The sequence below is a fragment of the Tachysurus vachellii genome, chromosome 15 (assembly GCF_030014155.1).
Source record: "Tachysurus vachellii isolate PV-2020 chromosome 15, HZAU_Pvac_v1, whole genome shotgun sequence".
Classification (NCBI taxonomy): domain Eukaryota; kingdom Metazoa; phylum Chordata; class Actinopteri; order Siluriformes; family Bagridae; genus Tachysurus; species Tachysurus vachellii.
The window spans coordinates 8,952,938-8,966,964 of NC_083474.1; the positions used below are offsets into that span (position 1 = coordinate 8,952,938).

The following is a 14,027-nucleotide window of genomic DNA, read 5'->3' on the forward strand; positions in this document are numbered from 1 at the left end:
TCAATAACCAGTGAACATTTAAAAAAGAACAACATCAAACCTGGAAGGTGCTAGCATTACCTTATTTCTGAAACACTTTTCCACATCAAAGTTCCTACTAGCTGCAATGATGTTCTCACTGGGCAGGACAGAGTACGCCACAACCTGCACTACAGGAGCCAGCTCAGCAAGAACAGATAGTTTAAATGAGATTTTTCCTTTTCTGAGATCTGTAGATGCTTCTACTTCAACTGTCTCATGCCCATGATGGACTATGGCTCCTTTAGACAAGACCTGAACCAGAGAGAGAAAAAATATAATAATTGTCCAGTGCATTATATATGGAGTTATTGCAAGTTAGATAATGTAGGTGGCAGATAGTAGTGCAGCAATCTCAAAAATCATTCAATTTTACTGCATGTACTTACCATGTATATAATATCAATACTGTAACTTTCAGTAGTTTCCCCGACAATATAGTAGTTAATTGTTATGGGAATTTCAGCACCACATTTAAATGGTTCTTCTGAGCTCTCTATTGACAGTTCACTGTACACTGGACTGTAAGGTGTAGCAGGTTGGAGCAGCTGTATATGTGTGTCCGCAGATGAAAAGAATGGTTTTTTGTATATATCTGTATGCTCTGTATAGACACTTGCCTGGATAACAACGAAAAAAGAAACAGAATCTTTGATTTTAAGATTTAAATGTAATATTTTTATTATATTTGATCATACTTTTTTATGATGATCATTTTGTGAGTGCTTAGGTCAGCGTATCATACCCTCAACAGTATCTCTGTTTCAGGATGTTCAGGCGATGCAAATGAGAAGTTTGCTAATCCATTACTATCTGTAGTGAGATTGAGCATTATCTTCGTAAAAAACCAGTGACCTTCTAAAAGATACACTTTCTTGTTAGGAATTGGTGTTCCACTGTAGGTAGTAACTTTAATCTGTTGACCAGGAAAAGTCAAAATGCTGTAAATTTGTCAAGGCTGGCAAAAACCTCACAAATATAATAGAAAAATTAGTGGACCAAAGTAAATTTAAAATCCAGAAAATCTTACTTTTCCTTCTATAAGTTTCTCCCGTTCAAAGGTTTTTGGTAAATCCACAAGTTCCACTTTACCAATTAGGTATGTGAGTGATATGATTTCAGATTTTACCATGGAAAATTCTATAAAAAAATAACATTGTTTATAACAGAGTATTATATGTATTATAACTTAGCTTTAAGTTAAAAAAAGAACAATTAGTGTTTTATGTCTCCCTTATCTCTGTTCTGAAGAGATCTGTTAATGACTCACCTGTTCCTTCCTCTGTCAGTGTAACAGTAACATTAAGATTGTTTTCAAGATTATCTTCAAATTCAGAATTCATAAAAGTTGACACATTCAGTATATGAACGGCACAACCATTCTGACTCATCTATTTGGAAAACACAAAAACAAATACCAGGTGAGAACTTTATCAGTGTAGAGATAAAAACATAATGCTCTTTAATTTAGTGTTACTTACGCACCTTTACTGTATCAACCAAGCATGGTGAAATCATTGGAGCGTTCTGATGGTAATAATAATTCTGCATAAATTTACGACACACTTGCACGTGTGCTTCACCAGGTACTGGCTGTCCATAAGTGTACCTTAAAAATGCATAAGCATTGACATTGCTGTAGACACTGTTTTTTTTGGGCTACTTTGGCATGTCCTGAATATTCACTGGATGTGAATGCTATATTGTTCATAAATTACTTTGTTTTAAAAATATGCAAAATATTTTAAATGTAAAGAAAATATGAAAAACATTTTCCCTCTTTTTTAAATTTAGTGGTTTTACTCACTTTCCACAAATCTCCAGCTTCAGTTCTTCCTCTACAACACTGTGCTCTTTTGGTGTTTTCACTGTAATCTCAAACTTGGGTAAAACTAAAAGTTAATGTATATTTTTATTACAGTGATTTGAATCAATTAATTATGTGTCAACAAATAAAATGTACTCTACTAATAGTGTAACTTACCATACTTTTCCACCTTAAAGAAATCTGAGATCTCCCTTTTTTCTATTTTAGCAGTTAGTTTATATTGTCCCTGTGGAGCTTCAGCATTTAGCTCGTGAGAAAGCTGCAGTATCAAACCTTTGGAGGACACGTTCATCCACTGACCAATCCTGTTATGACGATTATCCTGTTTATTTAAGAAAGAATTAAAGAGTCACATGCGAATGTGTATAAACATTGTTCAACGAAAATTGAACAAAAAGATTATCTATAGTTTCATTTACTTACCTCAAGAATTACTGAGCTGTACTGTAAAGGAGAATATGACAGTTTAGATATGACAATTAAGAATCCTGTACATTATCACTCCAGATATATTATTATATAATATAATAATAATATAATATATTACACGACAATAGGTGCTAAATCAATCTTTGCATAGAAAAAAAAAATAAAAATGACATTGGAGACTCTTCTACACACAACAGATGGATCGTAAAACCTGTCATTCTACATTAAGTCAATGCACTTAGAGACATTGGGACATTTTCTCCTACCTTTTGTTCAAGGGGAATAAAATTAGAATCCATACTGACAATTCTGAAATTCACTGTTGAAAAACAATGTTAGAGAAATGCTTGAGCTGTACCATCAGCAACAAATAAACCTTTATTAAAGAGTTTAAGTGACATTAAGTATTGCAGATATGAATTACCTGTTTGGCCTGGATTGTAGATGGGTTTATCAGTCTGAATAAATACCAGTGTGTTGTAGGATTTAAACATCACTTTCCTTTTATCTGTCATCTTAAAACTTTCCCCTTTGACTTCTACTTTGATCTCCTGCATTGATTCACCTTTAACATTTGGAGCCTGTAAGGTGTCCATGTTGAATCATAACATCAATATAACAACAACAACAACAACAACAAAACATCAATAATAATAATAATAATTACAATAATTCTTCTTCTTCTTCTTAATATTATTATTACTATAGTCTGTTTGATTACCTGAAAATTAAAGCAGTGGTGAAAGTCCTTTTCCACTGTTTCTTGTAAAAGAGTTCTGCTCTGGTTGTTGTGAACCAGAAGGATGTTCATTTGCAGAGTCTCATTAGGCTTCAGAAGACTTGCACACAATTTAGCATCAGAGCCAGCCTCAATTACAGCAGGAAATGTCACCATGAAATATCTGAAAAAAATGCAAATTTGTATTCTTAAAGTAAATTTTTCTGACTGAAGTCCGTAATGCATTTACTTTGATATTTGATACATTTTCATAGAAATTGTCTTAATGCTGAGATGGGAAAGATGTGTCCAATGACATTTATACTATTCTTTATTTTTTTAAAAATTGTCCCTTTTAAATTTGATGCATTCAAAATTTGTCTAAGTATTGCTTATTATGTAAGTGACATACAGCTAAGTACGGTGACCCATACTCATAATTCGTTCTTTGCATTTAACCCATCCAAAGTGCACACACACAGCAGTGAACAAACACACACCATGAACACACACCCGGAGCAGTGGTCAGCCATTTATGCTGCGGCACCCGGGGAGCAGTTGGGGGGTTCGGTGCCTTGCTCAAGGGCACCTCATTCGTGGCCGGCCCAAGACTCGAACTTACAACCTTAGGGTTAGGAGTCAAACTCTCTAACCATTAGGCCATGACTTACCCCCATTATTTTAATCACTTAAATTTCTGACCCATTTGGGGTTAAATTCAAACCAGCAGTGTAGTCATTTTTAACTAATAGTTGGGTTAAAAATCACAACCCAGCATGCTGGGTTAAACATGATAAACCAACTAGTTGGGTTAAAATAATACAGCATTGGGTTCGTCCCTTTTTGACCCAGCACTGTGTTGCCAAAATAACCCAAAATTTTTAGAGTGTATGAAATAATATTTAAGACACAGATTGGTATCACACAGCATGTTAGTAACGTCTAAAATAAAGCTACATACACCACCTTTTTATCTATAGAAATAAGCTAGTATGAAACACTGCACTAGTATAATGTATCACATTATAGCTTAATAGTATTCAGAAATTATTATATTTTTACATGCAAGTGTTATTTTGTTCACTTGTTGTAAAGAGAGGAGGACACATTAAGATAGCAGGGAAGGTATAATAAATTTTGCAACCCGACTTTGACTGCTTGAATTTTAGTTTTTATTAATTTAAGTTTTATGTTTGATCTCTGGATCATTGAATCTGAATATCTTAAATTGTAAACGCTGATAGATATTTGATTTTTTTTAAAGGGATTTCAAGGAGGCTTATAAATAAGTAAATAAATAAACAAACAAACAAACAAATAAATAAATAAACAGATTTTCAAGCAAATATATTTACACATTATGAATTAATTTGTCTTTAGTTTCCATTAATACTAATTCAGTGGCATGTAAATCTTCTATCATGTATATAAAGTTTGTAATTTTCTGGTTTCGTATACAGTTTAAAAATCTTATTTTGCACACGCACGCACTCACACGCACGCACACGCAAACACACGAACACACACACTCACACATACACAGCCCACGCACACATACACACGCACGCACACGCAAATACACGAACAACACACACGCTCACACGCACGCACCCACGCACGCACGCACACACACACACACAAGCACACGCACGCACGCACGCACACACACACGCGCGCACACACACACGCACACGAAGACGTAAAAACTTATTACCTATTAATGCTATGTGCAGAAGAACATTGTATTACAGTATGACATAAAATAGACTGTTGTATTTCCACCATCGGACATCCTTTATGATTACTTACGGTCCTGAGCCTTGTCCAGAAACAGAGAGAAAGAGGAAGCAGGCTAACAGTAGCCCTGTCCTTATGTGGACCCGACCAACCACCATGATGAAATCCGTTGTAAAAGGCAGGTTCTAACGTTTGAGCAGCTTTTTAAAGACTCTTAACCCAAAAAAAGCTCCATCTGCTGTTGTCCTGTCACTAATAATTAACCAGTACTCCTGCAAATGCTTTATGTCAAAGTGCAGTGCCATATAGTAACTTCTACTGTGTGAAATCTTTCACAATGTTTGGGATGTGGTAGCCTAGTTGTTAGGTGTTGGGCTACTGACCGGAAGGTCATGAGTTCAAATACTGGGTCCACCAAGCTGCCACTGCTGGGCCCCTGAGCAAGGCCATTAACCCTCTAATTGCTCAGTTGTAATTGTAAGTCACTTTGGATAAGGGTGTCTACTAAATGCCATAAATGTAAAATAAGAAAATATCTTGATTCTATTTATAGCCAATACAACAAAAAGAGCAGTTTTAATGGGTCACAATTAAGTAGCAAGATGTCCAAAAGTTCATACTTTTAAAGACAAAATTTCAACCACTGTAAACTGTTATTCCGAATCCAAATCGGTTTATTCACCATATATTAATTTATTATGATTTCATTCTTGTTTAGTTAAAGAACATTTCAGACAACACAACACAACTAAACTACCATCCTAATATACAGGTACTCATCAAATATACAAATATTACACCTTAATCAAAAATGGATAAATTTATGTTACAGTGGTGGAAGCAGCAGTTCATGGTGCATTCACAGACTGGAACAATTTGTGATATGTATATATTACAAAGCATGGCCATAACTGTAGACAAAGGAACTCAAGAGTGATTTATAGTGATTTGTATATTAAAAGTCCTATGACTTTTAGATCTATCTCAAGATGATGTGAGCCAAATCTAGTGAAGATGAACAATATTTGGAGTACAAGTAGCAAAAACAGCCTTTGGATGGAAGCATTTTTAGCAGTTATTTTAATTTTTGTCCAGTATGTGGTGCTAGCACAAAGTTTGTGGTATAGCTTCAGGGCATGATCCCTGAAGATGCCAACCAAGTTTTGTGTCACTGCAAGTCGTTGCTGAGATGCAGACACACATCCTATTTGGCAGGTTCACAATCAGATTTATAGCCCATTCAAAGTGTATTTAGAGTATTTATTTATAATTGCTTTTGATAACTTTTATCCAGGTTGGAAGATGATGTATGGCACATTTGGTGCTGATTGGATAAACAATCTTTGAGAAGTAAGAGAGAGGTGAGTTTTTGAGTCAGTATTCAATCACTTGAATTTCAGGTGTCGATAAGTGTTCACTTACTCATACTCAAGGAAATTATTTGATTGATATAAGAAAAAAGAAAGAAAGTCTTGACTACTAGGTGGCACAGTCACAAAACATCTGTCTGGTCCTGAAGATGTTAATCAGATTTTGTGATGAAATGTAGATGTACTGCTGAAGTATACCCTCACATCCTAGGTTTTTTTCATTTGCAACCACTTTCCTGATGGTAGTTTTTGGAAAAGCAAGGTAGAAGGTATTAGCCAATGATTTTCTCAGCAGCCTTGATAGTGTGTTGCAGTTTCCTCTTTTCCCTAGAGGAGGCTGCATCTAATCAAATAGTGACGACAGACATACAGATGCTTTCTATAGTGGCAGTATACAATTGCACTAGTATAACCTGGGGTAGATGGAACTTTGCCAACTGGTGTGGGATGTTGTATGCATCTCCTATTTGAGATCCTGTATGATCATAGAAGGCCTGATGAATTATTAATGAAGAACTGGGAATGGGAAGACGTGTGTTTATCTCTTCATTTTACTATAATAAATATTTATCACCTTCTGTATACATTTATGAAATAAATGTATACAGAAGATGCAGCAGAGATTATTAAATAGGATGATTTTTTAAAAGAATTGTGACAAAATATACAGTATATGACAAATTTTAGTGGAAAGAAAGAGTAACCAAATATTTTATGTAAACACAGAGAACTCAGCTTTGATTTTCTTGGCTTTGTGACAGAGTGTGACATTTAGCATGACTAGTTTTTATAACTAAATTAATACTTTAAAAATCTATGTATATGAACGGGGTTCAAATGCATTCATTAATATAAACCATATGGAAATATAAACTTTGTGAGTTGAATGAAACAATATCAGCATTAAGAAACTCAGATTTGGTTTAAAACATGTTCAGATTTTTTTAAATTAGTCAGCGAACTATACACTATTTACTTACAGATAACATACGGGCACATTATGTAACCTGTTTTTCTTGTACAAATATCTCGCCCACACAGGCCTTGATCTTTAGGCAATTTACTTAAACAAAAGCTTACAAAGTAATTATTTTCTCAAAAATTTTTAGAGGTCAAAAATAAAGTACATACTTGCAAATATTAAATCAAGGTATTAGCATGTTATAAATATATATCCATCCATCCATCCATTTTCTACCGCTTAAGCAGGGACGCCCAGACTTCCTTCTCCCCAGACACTTCCTCCAGCTCTTCCGGGGGAATACCGAGGCGTTCCCAGGCCAGCCGAGAGACATAGTCCCTCCAGCGTGTCCTAGGTCTTCCCCGGGGCCTCCTCCCGGTTGGACATGCCCGGAACACCTCCCCAGGGAGGCGTCCAGGAGGCATCCGAAACAGATGCCCGAGCCACCTTAGCTGACTCCTCTCGATGTGGAGGAGCAGCGGCTCTACTCTGAGCTCATCCCGGGTGACCGAGCTCCTCACCTTGTCTCTAAGGGAGCGCCCAGCCACCCTGCGGAGGAAACTCATTTCAGCCGCCTTTATCCGGGATCTTGTCCTTTCTGTCATGACCCAAAGCTCATGACCATAGGTGAGGGTAGGAACGTAGATCGACTGGTAAATAGAGAGCTTCGCCTTGCGGCTCAGCTCTTTCTTCACCAGAACAGACCGGTACATCGACCGCATCACTGCAGAAGATGCACAGATCCGCCTGTCGATCTCCCGCTCCATCCTTCCCTCACTCGTGAACAAGACCCCAAGATACTTAAACTCCTCCACCTGAGGCAGGAGCTCCCCACCAACCTGAAGGGGGCAAGCCACCCTTTTCCGGTTGAGAACCATGGCCTCGGACTTGGAGGTGCTGATTCTCATCCCCGCCGCTTCACACTCGGCTGCAAAACGTCCCAGTGCACGCTGAAGGTCCTGATTTGAGGAAGCCAACAGGACAACATCATCTGCAAAAAGCATAGACGAAATCCTGTGGTCCCCAAACCGGACTCCCTCCGGCCCCCGACTGCGCCTAGAAATCCTGTCCATATAGATAATGAACAGGACCGGTGACAAAGGGCAGCCCTGCCGGAGTCCAACATGCACCGGGAACAAGTCTGACTTACTGCCGGCAATGCGAACCAAACTCCTGCTCTGGTCATATAGGGACCGGACAGCCCTTAGCAGAGGGCCTCGGACCCCATACTCCCAGAGCACCCCCCACAGGTCACCACGAGGGACACAGTCGAATGCCTTCTCCAGATCCACAAAGCACATGTGGACTGGTTGGGCAAACTCCCATGAACCCTCCAGCAACCTGGCGAGGGTATAGAGATGGTCCAGTGTTCCACGACCGGGACGAAACCCGCATTGTTCCTCCTGAATCCGAGGTTCGACTATCGGCCGAATTCTCCTCTCCAGTACCCTGGCATAGACTTTTCCGGGGAGGCTGAGTAGTGTGATCCTCCTGTAGTTGGAACACACCCTCCGGTCCCCCTTCTTAAACAGAGGGACCACCACCCCAGTCTGCCAGTCCAGAGGCACTGTCCCCAGCCTCCATGCGATGTTGCAGAGGCGTGTCAACCAAGACAGCCCCACAACATCCAGAGACTTGAGGTACTCAGGGCGGATCTCATCCACCCCCGGTGCCTTGCCACTGAGGAGCTTCTCAACTACCTCAGTGACCTCAGCTTGGGGGATCGACGAGTCCACAACTGAGCCCTCGGCCTCTGCTTCCTCAATGGAAGACATGTCGGTGGGGTTGAGGAGAACCTCGAAGTACTCCTTCCACCGTCCGAGGATGTCCCCAGTCGAAGTCAGCAGATTCCCACTCCCACTGTAAACAGTGTGAGCAGGGCACTGCTTCCCCCTCCTGAGGCGCCGGACGGTTTGCCAGAATTTCTTCGAGGCCAACCGATAGTCCTTCTCCATGGCCTCACCAAACTCCTCCCAGACCCGAGTTTTTGCCTCCGCAACCACCCAGGCTGAAGCTCGCTTAGCCCTCTGGTACCTATCAGCTGCCTCCGGAGTCCCCCGAGCCAACCAGGCTCGATAGGACTCCTTCTTCAGCTTGACGGCATCCCTTACTTCCGGGGTCCACCACCGGGTTCGGGGATTGCCGCCACGACAGGCACCGGAGACCTTACGGCCACAGCTCCGAGTGGCTGCGTCGACAATGGAGGTGGAGAACATGGTCCACTCGGACTCAATGTCTCCAACCTCCCTCGGGATCTGGTTGAAGCTCTGCCGGAGGTGGGAGTTGAAGTTCTCTCTGACTGGAGACTCTGTCAAACGTTCCCAGCAGACCCTCACAGTACGTTTGGGTCTGCCAAGTCTGTCCAACTTCCTCCCCCGCCATCGGATCCAACTCACCACCAGGTGGTGATCAGTTGACAGCTCCGCCCCGCTCTTCACCCGAGTGTCCAAGACATACGGCCGGAGGTCAGATGAAACAACCACAAAGTCGATCATCGACCTCCGACCTAGGGTGTCCTGGTACCATGTGTACTGATGGACACCCTTATGCTTGAACATGGTGTTCCTTATGGACAAACTGTGACTAGCACAGAAGTCCAATAACAGAACACCACTCGGGTTCAGGTCGGGGGGGCCGTTCCTCCCAATCACGCCCCTCCAGGTGTCACTGTCGCTGCCCACATGAGCGTTGAAGTCCCCCAGTAGAACGATGGAGTCCCCGGTTGGAGCACTTTCCAGCACCCCTTCCAGAGACGCCAAGAAGGTCGGGTACTCTACACTGCCATTTGGCCCGTAAGCACAAATAACAGTGAGAGACCTATCCCCGACCCGCAGGCGCAGGGAAACGACCCTCTCGTTCACCGGGGTGAACTCCAACACATGGTTGCTGAGCTGGGGGGCTATGAGCAAGCCCACACCAGCCCGCCGCCTCTCACCGCGGGCAACTCCAGAGTAGTAGAGAGTCCAGCCTCTCTCAAGGAGTTGGGTTCCAGAGCCCAAGCTGTGCGTGGAGGCGAGCCCAACTATCTCTAGTCGGTATCTCTCAACCTCCCGCACCAGCTCAGGCTCCTTTCCCCCCAGCGAGGTGACATTCCATGTCCCTAGAGCCAGATTCCGTGTCCGGGGATTGGGTCGCCGAGGCCACCCAATCCACATTGCACCAGCCCCTTACGGTCCCTCCTGCAGGTGGTGGGCCCACAGGAGATAAATATATATGACAAAAGTATTTCTAATTAAAATGTGTTCGTATGTGTTCAAATAAACAAGCTTTTTAAAGATCATATAGGCTGACATCATCAAGAATAAAATCAAATTCCATGTTCTGTTTACACTCTGATACAAAACAAAATGTTTGTGACTCTTCTTTTCAGGTTACAGGAAATTATAATCAGCTGCTGTTGTTCTACTGTACATATGCTTTATAAAAAAAAGTCAACTGAACCTTCCAATGGAACAAGGAATAAAGATCAGCTTTATAAAAATATGTCTGTGTGATTGTGCAGAAACATTTATAGTATAGAATTATAATATATTATATATAGCATGTGTTTTTTTTTTTTTTTTAAAAATCACATTATAGCTTAATAGTTCAAAATTCAAAATGATAAATTTTATCATTTATCCAATTCAGTTCGTGATACCATTTTCCATTCAATAAATGACATTCAGTAGATGAAGTGAAATCATTTATTGTGAATCAATAGTTTACTGTGTCTGAGATCTGAAACAATCAAGTCTAACAAGTAAGCACAATTACATGAAATCAGGAAAGGGCTGTATGTGTGAAAGTATGTTTTACTTTTTGGATGTTTTTTTGTTTCTGTAGCAAATTGCATTGTTACTAGGAAGAGAGTTATAGAAAAGACTAGCAATCCTCAATTTACTAATCATTATTTAAGCTGCATTATTGCTTGGTATGAACAAACATTAATCATTCTATCTGAAGTGTTTACACAGTTTTCACTAGCACATAGACATGTTGGACTTTTAACTGGATCAATAATGTGATGTTGAAATAATAATCTAAGCAGTCCATATATACTGAAGCTGATAAAAATGTGTTCTATCATTGGAGCATTTGAAATGTTGTGTTTTTTTTCATATCCCGATTAGCATATCTTACAGGGTGCCATACAATCTTTAGTGATAATATAAAAACACAAAACACAGCTTTTAAATGCTAAATTTTGTGCAACACCTATTATACATGATTTTTCATATCATGGCCATTCAGTGAAAAAATGTGATTATAATGGCAGTCAATGGGTCATGAAAAGTAAATGAGGGGGAAATAAATAAAATCTAATGCTGCACAAACACTAACAATGCATAAAAGCTAATGTTATTAGTAACCTTTGACATATCCAAGACTGTAATAAAAGGTAAAATAAAAATCCAGTTCCAGTAAATCTGATATATTTTTATATAAGTTTAATTTAGTGGACGTTTTTGGCCACAAACATCACGAAAGGGTGTTTTTTTTAAAGTGTCCACAAGGGTTAAAAATATAGAGCCATACTATAGATCCCAGAGGCACCATAGCTCGAGAGGTGCAGGGCTGGTGTCATTTGAAAGCTCCAAAATGCAGACCAGTGTGTGTTTCCTGTTGTACAACTAAGTTTCCAAAATGCAGGAAATGTTCACGGCTTTAAACTTTCCATGAGAATTAATGGAAATATATGGAATTAACGGAAATTAATGGGATTACCTGGAAATTTACAAAATTGAAGGTTAGCCTATAACAGGGAACTTAAATGTAGCTGAAAAAAAAACTTGCAGGATAATCCTGGTTAAAACAACCAGATTTGCTGCAATTTCAGTTGAATTTCTACCCTGCACATTCATCAATCTCATGCACACAGCTCTAAGCCTACTGCAGGGCTATATAAGCCATACCCCCTAATGCACTGTGCATTCCTCCATAACATAACACAGATAATTTCTTGAATCCTGCACGCAAAAAATGTCAAACAATGTCCAACCTCTTGAGTATTTACATAAAGTATTTATATATTACATAAAGTTATATTTAAAACTTCCTTGTGCTATTGTGCAATAAATATTTATTTATACCATTGTAAATACAAATACACTGACTGAGCAGACATTTAGGCTAAATAATAAAGAACTGTCTAAAAAGACTATGCCCACAATCAATACCACTTACTCACATCCCTCTCCCTTCCAGGCTCTGACTACCACAGAAATATTGATTCCACAGGTTTGCATTTTTTTTTTGTATGCATATATTTACTTTGGTAAATATCTAAGTTGCTGGTAAGTAGCTAGTAAGTTACTAGGTCGGTAAGTAGTCAGTAAATCAGATATACTAAATGTAAGATAGCACAATTTCATTGACAATTTATGAGGCTAGCTAGCTCAAGTCGTTATGCTCTTTCCTCTATCCTTTCTGCTAGCCAGTTTTCTGTTATTTTACAGAAGTACAGTAATGGTCAAAAGTTTAAACACATTACTATTTTTAATGTTTTTAAAGAAGTAACTTATGATCATCAAACACTCATTTGACATCAAAACATCAAATACAGGACAAAACAGATTGTGAAATATTGTTGTGAAATATTATTACAATGGCTTTCTGATGTAATATACTTAGATATATTAAAATATAATGTATTTTGGTGATGCAAAGCTGAATTTTCATTAGCCATTACACTAGTCTTCAGTGTCACATGATACTTCAGAAATCATTCTAATATACTGATTTTAGAGTTGCTGTGCTCTTCATAATTTTTATAACCTGCTATAATTTTGTCAGAATTCTTTGCTTAATATAAGTCAAAATTTTAAATGCATGATCAAATAAATCAGGCTTAAATGTGCATAAGGTACGTCTTTCAAAAACATAGTAATTTGTCCAAACTATTGACTGAATTATTGTATAAAATAGGTTATAGTTTGTTTTAGCAATCATGCTGATTGAGGAGTATTTATTCATCTATACTATTTCTATTCATTTGCATCAATTGTAAAATGTTTTTTTTATTGTAAAAAGTTTTTGCATACAAGTGCATAAGTGCAGTGCATACAAGCTTTTTTTCAAACGTATTCTATACAACCATGCCATGCACACCATCTCATGTCATGTCATCACATTTCACCTCAGCCAGTGTTGAAAAAATGTCATTAAAAAAGAAAAAATCTGTATTATATTGCAGCTTATGTCCAAACAAAATGTGTATATGTATGTTCTTATATGATACAGTCTATATGCATTTCCACAAATTCCCATAAATTAATTAAAATTAATTCACATTCATTTCCATTAGTTTCCATAAATTCTCATAAATTCCGGATAAATTTCCAACTTGGAATATTTTTTTAAAAATTCCCATATGAGGTTCCCATGGAATGTTTCTGGAAATTCACCAGAAATATTTCGCATCCCACCAACAACCAAAAGTAGGTTATCTGAAGTTAAAACTAGTGATGTGCCAGCTTGGAAAGGATGAAACGTTAACAATTTATTAACACACAATAATATAAGCATTATTCAAATAATAATATTCACTTGACACAAAACATCAGAGGCTTAGGCCCCTACAACCCTTTTACCCCAGTCCAAGCCCTTTTTTATATCCAGAACTTTTTCTCCAGGACCCATTTTGAGACGCAACGCTCATATGGAATTATATTGTAATGTTCCAAATAAAAATGTTTTTTTCATGAAAAATTCAACATATTTGTAACATTTTGATTATTAACATTTTGCATGTGGATTTTTAGAATTTAATTTGAAACATCTGGCAACAAATTAACTCTATACGCCCCTCTAAACAAACAAGACCTCAAACCACCTGTCAGCTGTCAGCTGTCAGTCATTCAGGATTCACACAGGGCAGTTTCTATTGAGGGGAAAAGGCTGTTCTTTATGTCAAAAACATACATTTTACACATTTTAAAAACAACAACTTTTATTCTTCGATTAATAATGACGCAAACCACACAC

General features: G+C 38.6%; 1 protein-coding gene across 2 annotated transcripts in view; it reads right to left on the reverse strand.

Annotated features, from left to right (window-relative positions):
• The window catches only part of LOC132857824 (alpha-2-macroglobulin-P-like), a 34,782-nt gene extending 29,821 nt beyond the window's left edge, over nucleotides 1–4,961 (reverse strand). For both annotated transcript variants that reach the window (XM_060887899.1, XM_060887900.1), the window contains exons 1-13: nucleotides 4,803–4,961; nucleotides 2,997–3,177; nucleotides 2,700–2,856; nucleotides 2,542–2,594; nucleotides 2,270–2,290; nucleotides 2,003–2,168; nucleotides 1,826–1,910; nucleotides 1,504–1,627; nucleotides 1,289–1,409; nucleotides 1,049–1,158; nucleotides 764–934; nucleotides 408–638; nucleotides 61–273 (exon numbers count right to left, since the gene is read on the reverse strand). In XM_060887899.1, coding sequence (XP_060743882.1) covers nucleotides 61–273; nucleotides 408–638; nucleotides 764–934; nucleotides 1,049–1,158; nucleotides 1,289–1,409; nucleotides 1,504–1,627; nucleotides 1,826–1,910; nucleotides 2,003–2,168; nucleotides 2,270–2,290; nucleotides 2,542–2,594; nucleotides 2,700–2,856; nucleotides 2,997–3,177; nucleotides 4,803–4,888 — 1,719 coding nt within the window. In that variant the 5' untranslated portion in view covers nucleotides 4,889–4,961. The remainder of the gene's footprint in view (nucleotides 1–60; nucleotides 274–407; nucleotides 639–763; nucleotides 935–1,048; nucleotides 1,159–1,288; nucleotides 1,410–1,503; nucleotides 1,628–1,825; nucleotides 1,911–2,002; nucleotides 2,169–2,269; nucleotides 2,291–2,541; nucleotides 2,595–2,699; nucleotides 2,857–2,996; nucleotides 3,178–4,802) is intronic.
• Between the last annotated feature and the right edge of the window lie 9,066 nt (nucleotides 4,962–14,027).